At 33.5% G+C, this 24,523-nt stretch overlaps 1 protein-coding gene across 1 annotated transcript in view; it reads left to right on the top strand.

Moving 5' to 3' along the window:
- PCDH11X (protocadherin 11 X-linked) overlaps positions 1-24,523 on the top strand; it is a 773,446-nt gene that overhangs the window by 556,188 nt on the left and 192,735 nt on the right. Inside the window, exon 6 of the mRNA XM_032620904.1 lies at positions 17,240-17,438. Within this exon, the coding sequence (XP_032476795.1) occupies positions 17,240-17,438 (199 nt within the window). The remainder of the gene's footprint in view (positions 1-17,239; positions 17,439-24,523) is intronic.

Here is a 24,523-nt window from a genome sequence, read left to right on the forward strand (position 1 = left end):
TTTTTTTCTTTTTTTCCTAACTCAGATCTTAAATGATTTCCTTTGGTTTTTACTTTTAGTTTTAGTTGGACGTTTTTCTCGTGCAGCTCCTTCTTCATGAATTGCTCCAACACTCTTAATGGATTCTGTCTCAGTTGTTAGATAAAAGAGTAAAAGATACTTCCATTTAAAACATTGTATCAACTGATTAAGGTGTTAACAACCTTTATCTGGACCAATTATCATTTACTTTTCAATTGCTAGATTAAGAGACACTGTTTCTGGTAGAATTGAAATAAATTAAACAGTTGGGGAACAACAGGTCTACTGTGTGTGTCTGTTCTTGAAAGTACTTACAGCTAAAATGAGTTGTAAGAGAGCTACAGCTTATAATGTATAGATTCCAGTGCACGATGTTTAGTGAGTTTTAGAAATAAACGAACATCACTGCCTTCACAGTGGAAAAGAAAACAGTCTAAGAAACACTAAATTTTTACCATCTTTTTTGTGACCACTAATTAAACAATGACTTGCCTGTATCTAATACTAACTAACACTGATTATGCTGATAATATTCAATCATCCAGGAAGAATATGTTTATATTCCCGATGGTGTTCTTAATTTTTGTGATGGATGTGTGTGCTAACTATCACCAGGTGTTGAATTTCACCAATTTCACAGTCTCACACTGGGCCTCTTCATCCCTTGAATCTGTCAACTCAGTGGCAGTTTTAATGTTTCATTTTGCAAAAAGATATTGCAGAATAAGTGATAGCCCAAGCTGAATAGTACCCTGCACAGAGCTTAAGGGTAACTGAAAATTAAGAGTAAGGTACCCAGAGTGAAAAACATCTGTCTCAAAGCGTGCTGTGGGGCTTCCCTGGTGGCGCAGTGGTTGAGAATCTGCCTGCCGATGCAGGGAACACGGGTTCGTGCCCCGGTCCGGGAAGATCCCACGTGCCGCGGAGCGGCTGGGCCCGTGAGCCATGGCTGCTGAGCCTGCGCGTCCGGAGCCTGTGCTCTGCAACGGGAGAGGCCGCAACAGTGAGAGGCAAGTGTGCTGTGACTAATGGAGACATTGAGCTACCTCTTTTTACTTATAATGTCATATATGTGCATTCATTGGTAGTATTGATATATTGGAATTACTCACAATACTTAACATTGATAGGACAGTATGTATCATGTAATTTTTTAAATTTATTTTTTATTGAAGTATAGTTGAATTATAATGTGTTAATTACTGCTGTACAGCAAAGTGACTCAGTTTGAATGAAGATGGAAAATGACAAAACAAGTCAGGAAAATCTTGATCTTAATCATGTATAGAACTGAGAACAGAGCCTGGTTTTTCTTATGGATATTGTTATAGGAAATGGCTTGTAAATGCAGTGAGACTCAGGAGATTTCTATTCCATTTAGTTAAACCATGGAAGCAATTTTAAGTTAAAATTGCTTCCTTGATTGTTGCAAACTTACTTCAATTTATATTTAAAATCTTCTGTATTTCCTCACTCAACTCTTTCATATTCCTGTAGTACATATTTCATTATTGTCCTTATTCCCTCTCCCTCTCTCTATCAGAATTTTTAGAAAAGCTCTCTAAAATCAGATTGATTTCCTATTTTCAGTCAATATCATATGATAATGAGAGAGCAGTGGTAATTTAGAACAACAAGATGGTATTATTAAAAATAGCATATGAGATTATTTTAAGCTGATATATTGTGGTTAAAGAGGAAATAAGGATTAGGTTGATTATATGACCATTTTATAATTTATTATACTATCACATTTGCAGAAATTTTTTCAAATATGTATTTACTAGTCAAAATCAACTTATCACTAATAACTGAGGCCATGGATAATTGAGAACCTTCAAAAAAATGTATGGACCCAAAATATTTCTTAAGTTCAGTTCTGGTGTTCTAATATCCTAGGAATGTTGTGCATATTTGTTAAAGAGATTTAAGGGAATTTTAATTCTAAACATAATAATCTTTTTAAAGAAACCATATTTCCATAGTATTAATCAGAGTTAACTGATAATGTATTTTCACTAGTTTCTATTATGTTGCAAGATAACCTAGAAAATCTACATAAGACATATAAACATTTTGCCTAGTATAGTCTTCTTAGAGCTCTATAGAGTTAATTTATTGAATATTTATTTCCATTTATTTGTATATGAATGCTTTCACTGTTAGTATGTATGACTGCATATATATATATATATGTATATATATATATATACACATAAAGGTAAAATACATTTACATTTAACTTTAAATATATAGCATACATTTCTATGTATACTAGCTGACTAAGTAATTTCAGAGATAAATATCTAACTCTTCTGGAATTTCTAATGTAACTTTGACTTATCTATTGTCATTTCATTTTCAAAGGTTAATAATGAGGTGTTTTGATTCATTTGATTTTTTTATTCTAGATTTTAAATCCTAAGGATGTGTGTGTGTGTGTGTGTGTGTGTGTGTGTGAGTGTGTTTTGAAATAAAACTTTTTTTCTTTTTGGTGAAGCAGTTGCCACTTGCATTTATTTACAAGAAATAAATTCTACCTGCTATCAGCTCTATTGAGGTAATATTTATCCCATTAATCTGTCAACACAAATAATCAATAAATAATCTATAAGAATAGAAGAGAGACTTTAAGAAACTACTCTTGAAATTGTATACAACATCACTGGTATCATGTTTTCCATTTCTTATTAATGTAACAGAAGTACATTAGGTGTATATTTGTTCTTCAGTTCCCCTAATGTGCACCTTGTGTCTATGTCATGAAATCATAACTTTCAGTGGGCACAACTACTTTAGAAGTGAGATCCACTATGAGAGATTTGAATTAATCTTAAATGAGTGGATTATTGGGAGAATTAGATACAACTATATGAATATCTGATTCTTCTGGTTTGTATTGACCATATTAGGTTTCTTGATTTATATTATGCATTTTCAGTGTGGTAGAAACAATATCTAAGTATTCAATAACTATTTTGATCAATCTAGTTAATAAATATTGTTATGGTGTAAATTAAAAAAAAATTTACAATCACATCTAAGTGCTGGGAATTTTCTCCCTTCTATTTTTCTTCAATTAGCTGAAAATGAATGTTCAATTAATAATATAGTTTTTAATAATTTATCCATAGTCAGTGCTTAAAATTAGCGGCACTCAAAATTTAGTGAACATAAGAATCATGAAGGGTGCAGGTAAAAATGCCGATTTCTAGACCATGACACCTGAGATTCTGATTCAATAGGTCTGTGATGGGACCAACTAATTTGAATATTTAATTTGACCTTGTCACTCACCACCACCACCCCCACTATTCCTAGACCAATTACTGAGAAATACTGGTTTAAATGATGCAAACTTCATGCTGCTATGTGGGAGAAAAAATAATTTGAATTTATTCAAATAATCATTTTTAAGTGCATTATTTTCTTTAGCGGTTAAAGCAGATGTGCACTGTATGTTTGATAGGCCACAAACAGGCAGTTTTATTCAGCATAAAGTTTAAGTTAAATTTTGTATAGGCCAGAATGACTTCCCTATACCTCAATATGTGAACATTTCTTCCATCTATTGGATTTTCAAAGCCTCATTTTTATATTTGTAATTTTTTTCTTCTGAAATGAATCACAGAACTGTACATATTCCTATTTTTATTATATAAATTTAAAAAATCAAATAAATTCAATTGTTTTAAAATACATGTACCAAATTCTAAATTTCTGAAGATTATTATCAACTGATTTATAAAGTCACATTTTGTCCATTCCCCCCCACTACCAGCCCTGAGATTACGGCCTTAGATTTCCATAGCACAAGTCACTTATCTTAATCTTTCTGTTTTATCCAAAGATGGTTTATCCCTTGTCTCCCAGAGAGCACTCACTGTCTCCAGATATTTAATTCTAAGATTGTAGCAATCAGAAAGACTTTTATTAATACTTTAGAGTATCAATGAGAAGTCCTTTTTCTTTTTTTCCACCTTAAGAAATGTCTATTAGGTATGTAAACTTCATATTATACTACCTTTCTAGTTTGATAATTGATTTAACTTGTTTGACTAAAGAATGATTCTCTGGGAAAATGAACTTTTGTTGGCTCATTTGAGAGTAACAGAAAGTTCAGTGGCTTATCTGGATATGAGTTGTTTTCAAGTATAATAAGTTTATCTGAGCAAACTCACCATGAAGTGTGAACTTCTACGATGCTTTGATAATCAGGAACTATATTTTATTCATGTTTCTGTCCCTTGCACTTAGCACAGTATCTAGTACATTGTTGACATTTAACAAATGCTTTTGGAATTTAATTGGATAGGATGTTTAAAATGATAATTCATATCACTATGTGTGTGCAGTGATTCAGATCATATTTATCCATATTTAAAGTGTGTATGAAAATAAACTATTTTCCAAAAGGGCTATCAAATTGAATTATCAGTAACCATCTTGAAATTATAAGTATTCTAGTAATTTTTGTTAATGTTAATATTAATCCATGGGAGAGAAAACTTGGATGTGATTTCTTCATAAAATAATGGCAGCACAAAATTTTTAAAAAGAGAGATTAAGGGCTTCCCTGGTGGCACAGGGGTTGAGAGTCTGCCTGCCGATGCAGGGGGCGCGGGTTCGTGCCCCGGTCTGGGAGGATCCCACGTGCCGCGGAGCGGCTGGGCCCGTGGGCCATGGCTGCTGAGCCTGTGCGTCTGGAGCCTGTGCTCCGCGACGGGAGAGGCCACAACAGTGAGAGGCCCATGTAACGCAAAAAAAAAAAAAAAAAAGAGAGAGATTAAAAAATAAAAGCTCCTAAATATTTGGGATTATTAAATATCAAATTAAACATGTACATTTTATAGAGTTCACTTTCTTGTGTATCATTCTGTGTACGTTTCTGAGAATTAGCTTAAATTTACATTTATTTTAAATTATTATTACTTTAAACAATATAGCAAATAGTATCTAGCTAAAATAATCTGTTTGAAGTTTTTGCTTATCAATATTTGTTTAAATGACTTTTAATATGTCATATTTGTTAAATTTAATTTTTAAAATAACTCCAGGGACTTCTTTGGCAGTCCAGTGGTTAAGACTCCATGCTTCCACTGCAGGGGGCATGGATTCAATCCCTGGTCTCAGGACTAAGATCCCACATGCTGCGTGGCAAGGCCAAAAATAAATAAAATAAAATAAATAAATAAATAAAATAACTCCAGAAGGAAAATAATACATATTGATGCACTTGGATTTGTGAAAAGCATGTTGTATGTATGTGTGTCTGTGTGTGTGTGTATCTTGTGTAACTTCAAGATTATCTCTGTTTTGTCTTCCCCTTGCCTATTACGTCTGAGGTCATATTTTAAAATTTAAACATCACAACATATTTTTTTGGGTTATCATTTAGATCAGAGTAAAATCTTCTGTATAATGCACCACAAATAGACTTTTCCAACTTGTTTTTAAAACCAGTTGTGAGTGAACAATTCTCCTTAATTTGAATTTATCCCATTTCTTGTGACCAACTTCTAAACTTAGAGTTAAACATTTTACCATCAAGTTACTTGTCTTATTTTCTCAAGGTGGTGTAATTATTTTGTTTTATTACTACAACAAAATTTGAATAGGGGGCCTCCCTGGTGGCACAGTGGTTGAGAGTCTGCCTGCCGATGCAGGGGATATGGGTTTGTGCCCTGGTCCAGGAAGGTCCCACATGCCATGGAGCGGCTGGGCCCGTGAACCATGGCCGATGAGCCTGCGCGTCCGGAGCCTGTGCTCCGCAACAGGAGAGGCCACAACAGTGAGAGGCCCACGTACCACAAAAAAAAAAAAAAAAAAAAAAAAAATTTGAATAGGTTCATAGATATGCTATTTTAGAGAACATGAAAACTAACCTAACTTAACCTAAACACACTGAACAGATTTGAAGATTTGCCACTCCATGAAACTATTGAACCAAAAATATCCAGCAGCACTAATATACGGCAAATTCATCTTTCAACAATAGAGTTACATTAATTCTTTTGTGCCATATTTCCATCAGGGAGCTGTGAAGGATGTTAAGTTGCCTGGTTGCCCGTGGTTGCTAAATGAAGGTGATGTCTTGATTAGCAAAATATTTTCCGGGGGCTGATGTCAAATGGAAGTAAATCTTAGGGGTTTGCTACATTGTTTCCCTGTCAGTAAAAGAAATAGTATTTGGTCCGCCTAACTCTTTTCAGTATTACTTTTTGGAAAAAAAATAAAAAGAGATCTCTTTACTTATTTATGGCAATAGCCTAATGCTCCAATATTTTTAACTTTAGCATTCTGTCTGAATTTAAACACTATTACCTAATGGTATTTCCTAAAGTGTCACCAGTTCTTACTCCTGACCTTTATGTCATTTACTTATGGGTCACTTACCTTTTACTCAAAGATTTAAAAATATGTTCAAAATCATTCTTTTCAAAACAGATCATTTATCAGTAATGTTGGGAATCCGTAATATTAGAAAAAACTTTCAGACATCCAAGGAAATAGTCTATATAATTTCTAAGTACAACTATAATTATTGTATGTGTTGATCGCTTACTGAAGAATTGTCAGGGCATGCATGGGAAGCACTAAAAGACATTATTTCAAAATCTCATAGGAACTTCAGAGATCTAGAGATAACACTCCTCATTGAACACTGTAAAATATGACCTACTGTATTTTGTAGAATCTAATCTTTTCATTTGTGTACCTTAAACCAAATTGTAGAATGCACTTCAAGAATAAGTACTTTTGGAAGATTTATTGAATTTGAACATTAATTAAATTCAGTATTGGGCCTGGAGTTCTTATATTTAGTTCAGAGTATTATAAATGAAGTTGTCTCAACACCAGAGAGCTTAAAGAGCTTCTAAGTACAAATATATTTTAGCAACATTTTTTCCTCCATGGCATCAAATTCATATATTTAATTTTAACAGTTTTATCATTGAAGTTGTCTTCTGTGTCAATAAAAGCAGAATTTTGTATTATAAAGACTGCACCAAATAATAATTAATGCTTATTAAATCAAATTGTATTATTATTCTATCATTCATACATACATATAAACTGAAAATACATTTTAATACTTATAATACCATTGGAATTATCTTTGTTTTTGTTCAGAACATTACTGCATGTTAGCATGATCAAGTTATAGAGAGATAATTTTATATCTATGAAGTTTCTCACACATATATACACACACACACACACACTGTCATCATTTTATTCCATGGTCACCTCTATGTTAATAATGTCATAGGTATATCATATGTATCATTCATCAAAAATGAGCAAGAACATTTCCTGAATGCAAAAGGAAATGTCTCATATAAAAATTATGAATTAATGACTAATTAGACTACAGTCTGACATTAGAATCCCATTATTCTAATGACTCAATTTATTTTAAAATGTCAAATTGTCTATTCAAAAATATTTAGAAAATTTAAGCAGGACTCCTTGTTTTCCTTTTTTTCCCCTTGAAATTGTAGTCAAGGGATTCTGTAATGCAACATCTGAGTCCTACCTTAGACCCACTGAATCAGAATATTTGAGGGTTGGATCCTAGGAATCTGCATTACTAACACATCAACTAGGTGATTTGTATGCATCTAGTGTTTTCTAAACCACGGACTAGCTGGTTGCATTAGCTGGCTAGCAACTTTACCAAAATTGAATGCCGTTTTCTCCCTAATTCCCAAATACAATGAAAAGCAACAAAAGTAATATTACAATAGGTCCAAATAATGTATTTAAGGTAAACACATAAGATTGATTTGAGGGTTTGGGGTTAGGAAAAAAATATTTCACTAGTTTCTATTTCATCCTCAGTTTAGATATATTTTAGAAATATGTGTATATAACTTTTTTAAAGCAATGAAAAGGGTAGTGCCATATCAGTTTTCTCTTGGTACAGTAGCATAATAATTTTTTCACCTTTTTAACTTGTAGATCACTTTGAGGTTATTTTTAATACCATTTGTGTGTGTGTGTGGGGGGGGTTGTGGATGTGATAAATGGAATATAGGGGTGTTTTTGTTTGTATGTAAAATAAATAGAGGGAGGTCTGCTTTTAGAAAAATGTATCTGTATAAAGAGTTGCACAATAAAAGAGTACAGTAATACTACAGATACTAATACTTTGCAATTCTTCTTCCTTCCACCCTCAACTATATTCAACCCTACATTGCTTACTGCTACCTTCCATCACTGACAGTTGTTGCTGGAAGATGCAGCTATTTTAATTTACTCTTTGATTACCAACGGGAATTATAGAACTCCAAATATTTTTTAAAGAGTGACAAGAGTTCAAAGGAAATATTGGTCTTCTAATCTCATATATTTCCAAGATGTTACCCATTTTACCTGAGTAGCAGTTGTTTTTGATGTGCTCTGATGAACACCAGGTAAAGAAGATGAAGTTAAACATGCTCTATGTACACTTGAAAGGGTCTAAAACAAACAGGTTACCAATGTTTGGTACAATGCAATAAATAAATTACCACCATGCCAGCTGATGTGCACACTCTTCAGTTTTATTAGGAAAATTTTCTAGGTCATTTTTATTTTTAAACTGGTATTTGATCACCATCACATAGTTTCTTGTTGTGATTTCTACTAACATTAAAAAAGATAATATTTTGTTCCAAGTGTTTATGCAATTAATGACAATGCCAGGTTTTTCATCTTTCACTGTATACTGCATAGTGATTCCAACCTATATAATTCAAGTCAGAAACCATCTGTTGCTTGAATGACATTTGGTTTGTTTAAAATGCATCAATTAAGCAGACATGCTGTGTAACTACAGCAATGGAAGAGTTATTTTGCAAATATAAAAGGTTACACCAGAGACAAAGCACTGCTCAAAGCAAAACTTGTGACTTCTGTCTTGGAAACACATTTTCAAACAATTTAACAACTTGAAAATATTAAATATTGGCTAATATTATGAAAAATAAAATGGTTATTTGTATCATATGTGATCTATAAAGCCATCATCTCCTAAGCCCACATTATCACCAACAATAAAGTGGTAAATATTTAAGGTCTGACTTTGTTAATTACATAAATAAATTACATGGGTAAAAAGGAAAAGAGTAAAATGTAAACGATCTGAAAATACTGTGTCAGGGAGGGAAAATTTTCATTTACCCCTCTCGGTTCTTCTAGCTGGTCTAAGAATAAAATTGACATGAGGTAGACTAACAGTAGAAAAATCATACAAAAGTTTACTAACATGTATACATGGGAGAGACTCAGAAGAACTGAGTAACTTGCCAAAATGGCCACAGCCCTTACCTTAAATACCATCTCCAGCTAAAGACAAAAGAGGATGTTGGATGGGAGAGGCAGTAATGGGAGATGACCAAGCACAGCACAGTAAACAAGAGTAAGGTTGTTATGCAAATTTAAGCCATTGAATTCTCCATTAATAAGAGTTTCTAAATCTTCAGGTACAGGGAGGGACACACCCTTACAAATGGAGATTTCCCTTACAAATGTAAATGTTTCTTATAAAAGGGTAACTCCTGCTTGGTTTTCAGTTTTTCCCGTGTCTATTGCTTAGAAAAGAACCGGCTTAAAAAAATTAATATGCCAAAGAGATATATTTCAGGGTGGCAAATTCTGCTCCTCTACAGATGCCAAATTAAGTTGGAGATTTTAGCTTGGAATAGGAATATTAATAGACGAGGCTTAACTATCTTCACTATCTTCAAACACTTCAAACAAGAATCACACTTATTCTATATAGCTACAGAAGACAGATATAGTAATAATTGGTGGAAATTTCTCCTTCTGTCAGTGTTTTTATTTCCAGCAGCTACCAAGAGTTCTATTACATTTTGAGCTGGAGAACCAAATAATCAAAGATGTTAAAGTCAAATAAAAAAGCAGAGTAAGGCAGACATGATTCTTAGCATGAACTTACCTGTTAAATATTTTAGCAATTCATATGCCTTTTTTTTTTTTGTCTTTCTTACTTCCTGGAATGACTGTTTTTTGAATAGTTTGAGGTTACCATATAACTGCTTTTGGAAAATGAAGGTCCTATGATGATTTATATATTTAAATGTAAGTCACTAAATCTACATGTGGTTAGCACCAAAAACAATGTAGAGATGTTTCATCTATTTTTTAAAACTGATACTTGGGTTTTGTCTTAGAGACCATTGCAATGGCCTGGTTTCAATTTTAATATCTTGTTTTAATTTTTGTACACATGCCAGTTTCAAAGCATGTTAGGTTTTCAGTTTTGTTCTATTTTCATTGTTAGTCACACAATTGTAGTTTCTCAAACATTTGTAGATTCAAATTCACAAAACTCAATTGCCAATTTAACAATTCATCATAGAACCTATCTACAAATAGATTATTTCCATTTTGATTAAGCTGAAATGATTCATGACTCAAGGAAAGATGCCCTCAAGAAATGCCATGTAGTCTTCTGACTATCAAATAAATATGTCTGACAATTGCCAAAAATTAAATAAATAAAATAAAATTTTAAAAATTACCAAGTGCCATGAAAAAACTTCATGGCAAAATAGAGCTAAGAGAAGATCTGATTCTGGAGAAGATCATGAAGAACTTCCTGCATATACTAGTAATAAGTTATGGTATTAAAAAAATAAAAGCCTTGAAGGGTAAACATTTCAGGAACATAATGTGAAAGGGAAAATGAGAAATTATACAGACCTTTCAAATTTTATGAAATGGAACCCTGAAAAAACAATCAAGTGAACTGATATATCCTGCAAGATGACTTGAGTTGGAAATGCAGGAGGTTTTATAACTACAAGTATAGGGTCAAATAATAAAGGACTACTATAAAATATGTCATCTGGGAGTTTTTACACTGGGAATTATGAGCTGCAAGTGAGATATATGTGCTGACCATGTAATGCTGGTGAAAATTTCAAGTTGAATTTCTAACTATTTTCACATTTAACTTTATAATATATTGAGTAATTATAAATTCTTTTGCAAAGAGACAGGACCCATGGGAAAATGCAGATTACCTCTGACATTCAGAATGAAGCTGTTGATTATTATAGAATAGGGGAGCTTAGAAGCTTAAAATGTGTTAGTTTGATATCAAAAATGTTTTATATATGAATCAAAAACACTCTTGCATATGGTAATCTTTAAAAAATAATAACCCTATCTATGATTAACCTTTCTAATCAGAGTTCCTGGTGTTGGCAGTGAATCTAAGGTAGACTGGGTCAAGGTATATTAGAATTGGAGTCAGGGGGAATGCAAGGATGTATGATTAGTTTGAAAACTTTGACAGGTAATTCTAATGAGCCCTCTAGAACATGATACTCAAGCATTCAATAATGAGATTCACAGGCTGGCCTATCTGTATGCAGCCTCTTTGCTGCCAGATTAACCTTTCTAAAATGCTACTTACATCATGTTATGGAAATGTAACAATATTCACCTGATATTTAGTATGGAATTATGCCTTCATGAGGTATAATGGACACAAGAATGTTGGGAATTTGATAGTTTGCCTGTAAATGATTAATCTAGGTAACACCAATATTATTTCTGAGCATTCATACATTTTGGAAGTTTGATTGATTTGAGGTAAAAAGAAGGCATGTAGATTATAGGGAGAGGCTCTCTGTCGACTTTTCTCTTACTGGCAGAAAAATAACTAGACTTTCAGAACAGACATTTATTCATGAATAATCCAGGATTTGTTTCCATCCTGTAAAGGCACCATTGCAATCAATAGATTACTTTAATTTGAATGCCACAGCTTCCTAGAAGAGTAGCAGACAGACAAATTATGACATGGTCATCAACGTAATAGCTCTTTTATATTGCACAGTAATCATCGTCAACACTTGAAAAAAGGGAATTATTTAGTCTTCTCTTTGAGAGACCTAAGGAATGATTTTCATGAAATAGTTAATATTTCTAAATATACTGGATAAGAACAATACATCTGTATCTTAAATACATCCATATTATGAATCTGAGCAGAAAAGTGCCATCAGAGATTAGGGATTCATCCATTAAAAAGTAAAGGGCAAATGAGTTAAACCAGATTGCCAAAATTTACTACAAAGGATTCATAAATTGTTAAGTTCATATAATTATTTTATGTTCAGTTCTATCTAGAAGTGTCACAAATTGCAAAATGCAAGTTTAAGTAGGAATCATTAAAGTAACCCTAGGAAAAAAGTTCTTTTCCCATTAAAAATTAAATTTTCAGAAGCCTTTTGAAACAATTCCTTAAAAATTAAATTCTAACAATTTCACCTAAGGAACTATTTCATGGAGATTTTATAAAATGATGGACAAACTAGTTAATCACCCATGTGCCAATAAAGAGCCTCTTGTGAATTCACTGAATAAAGAAATAGAATATTACATTTAAGCAATGATATTTGAACGCCTTCTATGGATTATAGAAATAGGTAAAAAAATGCTTTAGACTGTAAACTTTGAAACTGTGAATTGAGAAAGAAATCAAATCCTCAGTATGCAGTTGAACTTCAGACTATTTTAAAATGATATAGAGCCATTGATGACCAAACAACATACATTGGTTTCCACTTGAAGCATTCCGATATTTGTTAAAGTTAATATAGACAAGAGAGTTTATTAATATGACTGAAATCTCAAAGGTGTATATGTAATAATGTCACATATAAGAACTGCATTTCAGGAACAGGATGCTGGTGCTTGTGGTGTTTTACGGGCATTCAGGAAAGGACAAAAAACAGTTGTGTTAAAAGACCCCGAATAGCCAAAGCAATCTTGAGAACGAAAAAAGGAGCTGGAGGAATAAGGCTCCCTGACTTCAGACTATATTACAAAGCAACAGTAATCAAGACAGTATGGTACTGGCACAAAAACAGAAAGATAGATCAGTGGAACAGGATAGAAAGCCCAGAGATAAACCCACGCACATATGGACACCTTATCTTTGATAAAGGAGGCAGGAATGTACAGTGGAGAAAGGACAGCCTCTTCAATAAATGGTGCTGGGAAAACTGGACAGGTACATGTAAAAGTATGAGATTAGATCACTCCCTAACACCATACACAAAAATAAGCTCAAAATGGATTAAAGACCTAAATGTAAGGCCAGAAACTATCAAACTCTTAGAAGAAAACATAGGAAGAACACTCTATGACATAAATCACAGCAAGATCCTTTCTGACCCACCTCCTAGAGTAATGGAAATAAAAACAAAAATAAACAAATGGGACCTAATGAAACTTCAAAGCTTTTGCACAGCAAAGGAAACCATAACCAAGACCAAAAGACAACCCTCAGAATGGGAGAAAACATTTGCAAATGAAGCAACTGACAAAGGATTAATCTCCAAAATTTACAAGCAGCTCATGCAGCTCAATAACAAAAAAACAAACAACCCCATCCAAAAATGGGCAGAAGACCTAAATAGACATTTCTCCAAAGAAGATATACAGAATGCCAACAAACACATGAAAGAATGCTCAACATCATTAATCATTAGAGAAATGCAAATCAAAACTACAATGAGATATCATCTCACACCAGTCAGAATGGCCATCATCAAAAAATCTAGAAACAATAAATGCTGGAGAGGGTGTGGAGAAAAGGGGACACTCTTGCACTGCTGGTGGGAATGTGAATTGGTTCAGCCACTGTGGAGAACAGTATGGAGGTTCCTTAAAAAACTACAGATAGAATTACCATATGACCCAGCAATCCCACTACTTGGCATATACCCTGAGAAAACCAAAATTCAAAAAGAGTCATGTACCAAAATGTTCATTGCAGCTCTATTTACAATAGCCAGGACATGGAAACAACCTAAGCGCCCATCATCGGATGAATGGATAAAGAAGATGTGGCACATATACACAATGGAATATTACTCAGCCTTAAAAAGAAATGAAATTGAGCTATTTGTAATGAGATGGATAGACCTAGAGTCTGTCATACAGAGTGAAGTAAGTCAGAAAGAAAAAGACAAATACCGTATGCTAAAACATATATATGGAATTTAAGGGAAAAAAATGTCATGAAGAACCTAGGGGTAAGATAGGAATAAAGACGCAGACCTACTGGAGAACGGACTTGAGGGTATGGGGAGGGGGAGGGGTGAGTTTTGACAGGGCGAGAGAGAGTCATGGACATATACACACTAACAAACGTAGTAAGGTAGATAGCTGGGGGGAAGCAGCCGCAAGGCACAGGGATATTAGCTCGGTGCTTTGTGACAGCCTGGAAGGGTGGGATGGGGAGAGTGGGAGGGAGGGAGACGCAAGAGGGAAGACATATGGGAACATATGTATATGTATAGCTGATTCACTTTGTTATAAAGCAGAAACTAACACACCATTGTAAAGCAATTATACCCCAATAAAGATGTTTAATAAAAAAAAAAAAAAAAAAAAAAAGTTGTGTTCACTAAAGGGAGTCCTTACCAACCCATTTATTCCCTCTTATGTACCCTTAAGGGGATTCAATTTATGAGTATCAGGAGAGTTGGGGGTCAATACATGACCTGGCTAATTACAGATTCACTCTAGGGCATTCCTTTGCAAGGGATTTTAGTTGTTACTAGTTACAGGTGTCATAGGATGGGATATCTTTTTGACTTAAATTGCTTTCTTCTTTTCTGTGTAGATAAGCAATTGAACACAAAACTCCATTTCTCTTACATCTGGAAGTAATATATATATAGGCCCTACTTCTATCATTTGATAGAACTTTACCTTTTATTCACTGGCAATTTTAATTCTGTTAGGGTATATGAATCCATGCTTAACTAGCACATGTTAAATTCTAGATTCATTTATTTTTTTCAGCAGTAATTATTTTCCTATATATAGATTCTATTATCTAGGTCTAATACTTTGAAAAAAGCTAAATGATAAAAATACTTGAAATATCTGACTTATGTCTTAATAGAAAATTAAAATACCTCTTAACAGTTATGCATTGTAGTGGAACAACTGTAAATTAGTCTCATGCTTAACTGGCTTATTTTATATACAATGACTTTTAAATTTATGTGTTAAGTATTATTTTGACTTTAAGTTACATATAATAACTGACTGTTGATAAATGTCTACAATACAATGTTTCAGGCATTTTTAAATCCTGTTTTTCCAGTTCTTGAATTTTTAAAAGGTTTGTGAGCATAAATGCTTATATCTTACTTGAAGTGGCTGAAAATATATTCACAACTATAATTTTTTGAATTAAATGGGGTTTAACCTATAACTAAATGAGCTTATGGCTTCTCAGAGAGAGAACAGTCAAATGCAGCTTTGCTGGACAGACAAAATTAGCTCACTGTGTCCTCACATGGCAGAAGGGGAGAGGGAGGTCTCTTGGGCTGCTTTTATAAGGACACTAATCCCATTAATGAGGGCTCCATCCTCATAACCTAATCACTTCCCAAAGACCCCACCTCCAAATGCTATTATGTTGAGGATTAGGTTTCAACATATGAATTTTGAGAGGACACAAGCATACAGTCTACAGCAATATCAACATCTGAAGAAATGGCTGACTGTCAAGCCTGAACTTGTGAAAGTATATGCACTCTGTCATGGAAATTTCTAGTGCCTAATTACATGTACCCTTTGATATGTATAAATTCCTTAAATAATTTTCTCTAAATTGCATCTTTCATGCTACTAGTAGTTAAATGTTTTGGTTGATCTATTGTTACATAGCAAACTATCCTTAATCTTTGGAACATAAAACAAAAATCAATTGTACTTAACATTTTTTAAGTCAGGAATTTAGGTAGTGCACAGCAGAGATTGCTATCTCTGCTCTACAGTGGTTGGTATCTCAAATGGAACGGCTCAAATATCTGGAGATGGCTGGGATGGATGGCTCAAAGGAGACCATAAGCTGTAATGTCCAGAATGGATTCTTTACATACATATTTAGCACTAATCTCGAGTGGTTGGAGCAGCTGGGCCTCTCTGGGTATTGTATTGTACTTTCTTTTTATCGAGTTTTTCCACATGGGAAGCTTGAGCTTCCTCACTGTAAGGCAGTCTCCAAGTAGTCAGACTACTTTCAACTCAGCTGATTTTCCTGAATGAGTATTCTAAGGGAGCAAGGCAAAAACTGTGAGATTTGGTTACACAGGGCGTCTCCATATTCATTGTGGTAGAAGACTACATAAGGGTCTGAATACCAAGACGTGAGGTCCATTGTCAGGGCTATCTTCAGAGACTAGCTACTACATGTAGCAATACTGCAAACAAAATTACTGCTACATCTGGTGGAGTTACCACACTATTGGATGTCATGAACCAAATCCTTCATCTTTATATATTGGCATGTATAAGTTTTTTATATTCTGCTATAATTACTATCAGAGATGATCCCTATAGTTTACTTTTATAATTATCAACTGTTATCCATACCAAGTAATTATTTTTTATTGTTTAGAGTATAGAATTGATTTAAATGAATTCCAATTCAAAATCTTGCCCTTAAGATTCTTTGAAAAGATGATTTGTAATTTTAATTTATAAGCCTACATGATTGAATAAATTTGTATTATTATTTACTGTTTCTGCCCACCAGAATCTTACAGATATAGCAGTAAAATTTCATTATATTTATTCAAGTTTATTATTCAAAAAATGAAATCTTGTCAAATTATAGTTAAATAAATCCATGTTCAAATGATGATCAGAATATCCAATGTGCTCAAATGTCAATATGGGTGACAGCCTCTTGCTTTAGAACAAGTTAACTTTTATTCTGCAACTGGATATGCCCTGTTAAAAAAACATAATAGGGCTTCCCTGGTGGCGCATTGGTTGAGAGTCCGCCTGCTGATGCAGGGGACACGGGTTCGTGCCCGGCTCTGGGAAGATCCCACATGCCGCAGAGCGGCTGGGCCCGTGAGCCATGGCCGCTGAGCCTGCGCGTCCGGAGCCTGTGCTCCGCAATGGGAGAGGCCACAACAGTAAGAGGCCCGCGTAATGCAAAAAAAAAAAAAAAAAAAAAATAATAATAAAAGCAATTCTGCTGCCAGGTAAAGCAGGTTTGAACACAGAGCTGACTGTTCACAAAAGCCTGAAATCGTTCACAACTCAAGATAATATTAATGTGACTTCACTAGATAGCTGAAATAATACATTTTCTAAATTGGATGTATTAAGCAATTATTCACATCATAGCTGAAACCCTGTAATTTTCTGTCTTTTTCAGTCCCAGCGGCATGTCACATTTCACCTACCAGAAGGCTCTCAGGAAAGTAGCAGTGATGGTGGACTAGGAGAGCATGATACAGGCAGCCTTCCCAGCACATCCCATGCCCTGCCCCTTGGCTATCCTCAGGAGGAGTACTTTGATCATGCTGCACCCAACAACCGCACTGAAGGGGATGGCAACTCTGATCCTGAATCCAGTAAGTGATACCTCTCTAGTCCTGCAGTATAAATGGGCTTACTGTGTTTGAAAATCAAACAACTGTAGCCATAATAACATTGGCCATTTAATTATGTTAGTAACACATTTTCAAAAAGTAAAAACACAGAATTAGGTGGAAGGCATATATGCAGCAGTTTATCATTTTTGAAATATGTGATCACATCTACTTTGAAATTTACTATGAAATTTTAATAGTCATTTTGTTTAGACATAGAGGTTTTCCATTTACCTATACATACATATGTATTTATATGTATATAATCAGCCAGTTTATTTTATTCATTTATTTCTGTACAGATAAAATATTTTTATAATTCATATAAAGTATTTTCTAGATTTTATTTTTAATTTTTAATAGAGATAAGAATCATAAACAATTAATTCTTTTTTGAGGAAATAAGAGATCCTGACTCCAAGGTAGAAGAATTGGTCTGCGGTTTTCAATAATGTATTGAAACCACATGCCTTAAGCCATGTTACTATTTAGAAAAACATTTAGATTTGGTCTCCAGACTGAAGGTATTAAAGAATATATTTTGCACAATCCAAAGATGTTGAACTCTTGAAAAGGATCATGAAGTTGATACTAAATAGAGTTCATTAAATTTATTATCCTGAACATGTATCTTGAACATCACTACTTCCTCATAATTTTGGGAAATACAAAATTTGGTAAGATTATACATATCTCAGAAGATTCTTGTATTTGAAGAATTATAAGTTGCCTCAGGTATGTTTTATGTACATAAATCTGTGTAGGTCCAAAAGAGCATACCATATATGTGATAGAGAAGAGTCATAGGTATAAAAAAAGAAGAAAAAAGGGACCACATAACATATAAAATAAATATAAAATAGAAATTTTGTAAGGTATTTTGAGCATTATGGATTGTATGGATATATAATTTAAATAAACCTCCAGTTTTGAGAACAAAATGGCTTCCCCATCATTGTATTTTATTTATTTATTTATCCCAACATTGTATTTTAATCCCTATTTTCTAAACTCAAAAAACTAAGGGAAATGCATTGGTTAAAGATCAGAATGTAATCTAAGACTAAGCATACAGAACCAATGACAGCATAACAAAATTTTTCTCTCTACGAAAGTAGACACTGGGTATTAAAAGTGTTTTCAATATAAACATTTTAGAGACTATTTAGACACCAAATTCAGAAAGCCCTAAACATCTGTCTCTTTATTTAATTTTATACTTAAAACAATTTATCGGCATTCATTCTGAGGATGAAAAATTCTTCCATAATATGCAATACTAATCTACCTTTCATTTACTTATGTATAACATGATATAGTGACTTCTGGTAGAAATACATGACTGTGACTATATCTTCTGCTATAATGAACTCAGAGCCAATTTCTAATAAGAATATGGTCATAAGTTACAAAAATGCATTAAGTAAAGGTATCTTTGTTCTTTTTTACTTCATAAATTATTATTGTAATTGTAGGCCTATCTCTGCCTTGTTAATGGATAGAAATATATAGATGAAATAAGCATCATTTTTATAAACTAGAGAGAATTGATTCCTTTGCGTGTGATGTGTTATTAAACCCTTTTCTTAGAGGATTGTATAGCAACAATTAAAGAATAAACTCAAAGTAAGCATCCACAGTGTAGATCTAACCCTGAAATAAATTTTCAAGCTGAATGAGACTAAGATGGTATATTATTGATAGTAATAGGGGCAGAATTGGTATGGGCTAGAATCTATTATAAAACATTTAAGGAGCTTCCCTGGTGGCGCAATGGTTGAGAGTCCGCCTGCCGATGTAGGGGTCACGTGTTCATGCCCTGGTCTGGGAAGATCCCACATGCTGCAGAGCGCCTGGGCCGGTGGGCCATGGCCACTGAGCCTGCGCGTCCAGAGCCTGTGCTCCGCAACGGGAGCGGCCACAACAGTGAGAGGCCCGCATATCGAAAAAAAAAAAAATTCAAATGCAGAGTTCTTTACAGGACCACATTTTATTAGTAGTTAAGAGTGCAAGTATATACCTGAAACTAGCATAATACTGTAAATCAACTGTATTTCAATAAAAAAACTGCAAGTGTTAGTAACAATGTAAAAGCTTTATTTATTTTTTTATTTTTTTTTTGTGGTACGGGAAGCACTACCCAAACATTTTTTCAGGCAAATTTGATATACTAGTATTGTGTTAATTATTCATCTGAAAAATTCAATGAGAAAATACCATTCAGTTTGTTAGAAAGAATAATAATAATGGTATATATATTTAAGGGGCCAGTAGCCGTTACTTTTCCAAAAGATGTCACAGAAAATCATCTAAATCTATAATTCAGCAAATGTTACCCATATAAATGTTAATTAGGTACTTTTGTTTGTTGCCAAATTTGACTTCTTAAATCCTCCGATATTTTTTTAAATGCATTTTTGAGCAAAGCTACACATCAATTCCCATACCACAACAGAAAGAAAAGTGAATGGCTGGGCTTCCCTGGTGGCGCAGTGGTTGAGAGTCTGCCTGCAGATGCAGGGGACACGGGTTCCTTCCCCGGTCCGAGAAGATCTCACATGCCACGGAGCGGCTGGGCCTGTGAGTCATGGCCGCTGAGTCTGCGCGTCCGGAGCCTGTGCTCCGCAACGGGAGAGGCCACAACAGGGAGAAGCCAGCGTACTGCAAAAAAAAAAAAGTGAATGGCATCATTTTGTTAATATTGTTATGTGAAACAAACAGGAAATGCATTCAAACTGAGAAAGAAAAGTTATGCTCCTTTTAAAGGTTAATTATCCACCCAGGCCAATTCTGTCTCAGCTGGCTATGTATTTGAAAGATAGTTTCCTAAACTGTGTTCATTCTTAGCCTGTATAGTAGTGTCAGTCCAGGGAGGAAAAAGTAAAATAAATAAATAATTTGAATCAGCTCAACAAACCTGAAGTCACGGATTTTGAAAGATAAATCAATCAGTATTTCTAAGGAGTGACATTATCAACTATCAATTGTATTTGTTCTGTCCCACCTGGAGGAAGGGACTGAGCTCAGTGCTCCTGGATTCTGAAGGTATAAGACAAATGTCTGCTAATTTTCATTGCCTTGACAATAGACAACAACATTCAGCTTTATCCATCTACTGAAATTAAAAAAAAAATCCTTCACATAGAGTAATATTTTTTAAGCTAACAATAATATCAAATAAGTCACTTTTATTGATTCTCACAGGGAAATCATTGCAGTCATGAATACTGTCTGTGCCTACCAGCTTATTTTAGTCCCTGGTGTGTTATATAAATAATAGTGTATATAAATAGATTAGAAAGAATGGTTCCACCCAAGAGTTCAGCTATCTGCCATTGCTTGGGAACGAATAAGGCACACTTGATAGTAGCTGTATACTAAATGAGCTTAGGCAGATATAAATAGTGATCTAGTGGCAGATGCTCTGTAATTTGTATTAATTTTATCACTTAAATTGACATGCTTTCAAAAACTCAACTTTTTTCTTTTCATACTTACAAAAGTTAAAATATATATCTTAATAAGAAAATGGGTGAAACAAATCTTACTGCACCATCCTATCATATCTAACTTTCCTATACAGGAAATGCAATCACCATACAAAGCAATCAAAAAGTGACATCTCATTTGGAGTATCTAGGCTTTGTGAAGTCAATGAAGGATTTATACTAGAGATAATCTAAAAAAAAAAAAAGAGTCACAAAAGTCATGGATCAAGATGAAAAGTATACCTCTGAAGTTGGAAACTTGAAGACATTTACAGGATTCCATTTGGGTGACAGCCTTTAAGATGAGTGTATCTTTAGTATCTTAAATCTAATATGGATTAGATAGAGTTTTATCAGTTAAAAGCAGGCCACTCTAAGTAAAGCAACCTCTTATCTTGTCTTTTCTGTTTGAAAATGACAAGCACTAGGAGCTTGGCACAAGCTGCCAATTGAAAGCCAATGCCATAAGGTCTAGAATGTCAGTAAGCTTGAAAAACCACCTTCAGTGGCAGAGTATGTGGCCTTCTCTTCACAATAAGCTTTCCTTTGTGTCTAAATTTTTATTAGGCTACCTATACCACATAATAAAGTTCATTTGACATTTATATTTCTGTTATTTATGAGCCATGAGGCAGTTCTTTTTATGACCTTCTTCTGTCTTTCTTCTGCTTTTTTTTATCTTACTCTTACTTCTCACTTTGCCTATAAGACAAGAATGTTTGCCATGTGTTCTTTTTTGTAGTTCTTTGAAAGATAATACAATCAGTCATGCAAGATGCAACTTTGGGGTGACTTGAACTATTTAGTAGTATTAGCCATATACCAATTTCTTGTCTTAAAATAATTTATAAATTTTAATGAATGAGAAGCACTATAGCAATATATTTTGTCCCCATGACACTTTTAAATTGTACAGTAACTTGCAAGTCTCATAACTGCTTGCATCAACAGAACACTCAACAACTAGTAAGTATATCAAGGAAATCATTAAATAATGAATAATTATAGATGATCTATCTTACCATGATTTCTGCAATTTGTTAATTACATCTTTATCAAATGTTGAAGATTCCCAGTAGAGAACAGAAGTGACAGTGTTTGCTGAACCAATTTTTTCCCCATTTTAATCAATAATCTTAGTAATTTTTGTCCCAGTTCCACTAAAATAAAAATAAAGTACATGATCATCTGGCACTTTATCAATCTTATATTGGAAAAAATGTGTAGGTTACATAAAAAAGTTCTTCTAAGTAGTATATATGAAATTAGCCTTTAAAAGTATATTTTTTGTCAGAAATTTCTTCTCCTGTAATATGTATAGCTCTCAAAAGCAATGAGAAAACAGATGGTTTTAAATATTACTTTGAGGTATCTATGTAAATCATACTTTTAAAAAATTTGGATGTTGACTAATAGTTTTATTGTAATACTTCATTTTGTAATCACTATCCATGAAATATTTTTACCACAGACCACAGTACATCAACTCGTTTAGGCCATTATTTTGCATATTATAGGGTTCTAATTCAGGCACTGCAATTAACTAGCTATGTGGCCTTGGACAGGCATTTTAACCTTACTGAATCTTCTTTTCCTTAGCTAAAAAATAAGGGGATTATACTGATCTCTAATGTCCCTTCTAGGGTCATAATTTTGTAACTATTAAAATTGCAAAATGTACATGTTCAGATGTTGCCATTTATATAGTCTTTGAATTTCAGAGCTCTAAGGGACCTTAATGCCATTTAGTCCAACTCCCTCATTATGCAAATGAGACAACTGAGATTTAAGCCTTTTAAGCAATAGCTTAATGTCCTAAACCAAGATTTAATGTTTATCATGTTCTAAACTAGAAGAGTCACTAATGTTGGTAAGCAGCTACTTTTTGTAATTTAAATGAAGCAACTTGTTGAGAATAGACAAGTATAAAATTTAAATATTTACCATCCCTCAAGGGGAATGTTATAATATATCCATATGGAATTTTTTTTAATATATGTGATGAGGCCTTGTATTAAAATTTTAAAATGGTTCCCATTTAGCATCTTATACAACTGAAAGGCAATTGAGCAATATGGACTGATCATTTCTAAAATTACTATTAGTGCTAACCAATGAAAGTTTTATAGGGAAAATTGCAAACATGCTGAATCTTAATGATTGCTATGTCAGGAAACTAGATAATCTTTACTATGATTATCTAACATACATAAATTTTTTATTGTGTGTGTGTGCATGCGTGTGTGTGCATACTACTTACAGAGCAAATTGGGATTAAAAATTGTACAAAGTTAATTTCCTCTGAATAGGGTGAAAAGTATGTAAAAAGGATCTCAGGGGGTGAAACAGAATGAATATGTGAACATATCCCTCATCCTTTCTGCTGAAAACTCAACTCTTCCTCCATTCTGAAATTCCTGTCATTCTATCCTACTTCAATTTCCTAGCAGAATGTTGAAGTTATAATTAACAGGGAAGTGATTTTGATAGACTCAAGTCTACTGAGTTAATAGTGTTCCGTATAGTAAAAATATTTGGAGAAAACATTATAATAGTCTTTTATGGACACTGATCAGAACTGTAGATAAAGGCATGATAACTTTTAGAGCTATAAAGCAGCTGTACTCTGCTCAAACTTTTAAATTATGTGAAGAAGTTTGTCTTACCTAGAAAGTATGTTTGCTTTTATTTATACTAAATTGATGACATGGAAGTTAATCCTCTGGATTGAGAAAATCACATTGAAATTAAAAAAAATATTTTGAGAAAAACACTTTTTGGTCTTACAAATAGCATTATTTTTACAGCTCAAAATTATCTAAGCATGTAATATATGATGATTTTCATTTGACTTTTTGATATTCTACTCCTATTCTTTGCCTCATCAGCAGTGTAGCACAAGGCTCACTGGCACATTATCATTTTTGTTTTAATGGCCTAGTTTTCCAGGGCTGGGGTCAGATCAGATTTACTTACATGTAGATCTGTGCATGGAAATTAATCCAAAACTGAATTGCACAATTCCTTCTTAATTGATGGTTCTATTCAACTATACCCTGCTTATCTCTTTTCGAAACATGTGTTCTCATAATGCATAAATACTTCTTGGCTTTGATTTGAAGGAGAAGCCAATTTTACAGAGGCATGTACATGTTGTCTAAGTCATTTTAAAGAATGTAGCAAATTAATCTTTAGCAAATTATATGACTAAGTTAAATATTAACAAGAAATTCAGAGATTCTTTGCTTAATTCAAATTCTAGTTACAAGGATGCAGTACTCATCTGAGATGTTTTTGAAATATGAATGCACCAAAGGCCTTTTCAATTGTTGGATTATCATGCTTTTTATTGAGCTGTTTCTGTTTGTTTTTTCCTAGAGATCATTTTCTATAAAATGTAGTTTTACAAGTTTAGAACTATTACAAACATTGCAATACTAATGTTTTCTAATGTTTTGTCCTCTTCTCCAGTGCTGATTCTGAGTTGAATTGGACAGGAGAACAGGATATATCAAAAACTTCATGCAGGTATCTGTTTTTATTCAAGTAGAAAATTGGAATTTGGGGATTCAACCAGAA

Source organism: Phocoena sinus, chromosome X (genome assembly GCF_008692025.1).
Source record: "Phocoena sinus isolate mPhoSin1 chromosome X, mPhoSin1.pri, whole genome shotgun sequence".
NCBI classification, from domain to species: domain Eukaryota; kingdom Metazoa; phylum Chordata; class Mammalia; order Artiodactyla; family Phocoenidae; genus Phocoena; species Phocoena sinus.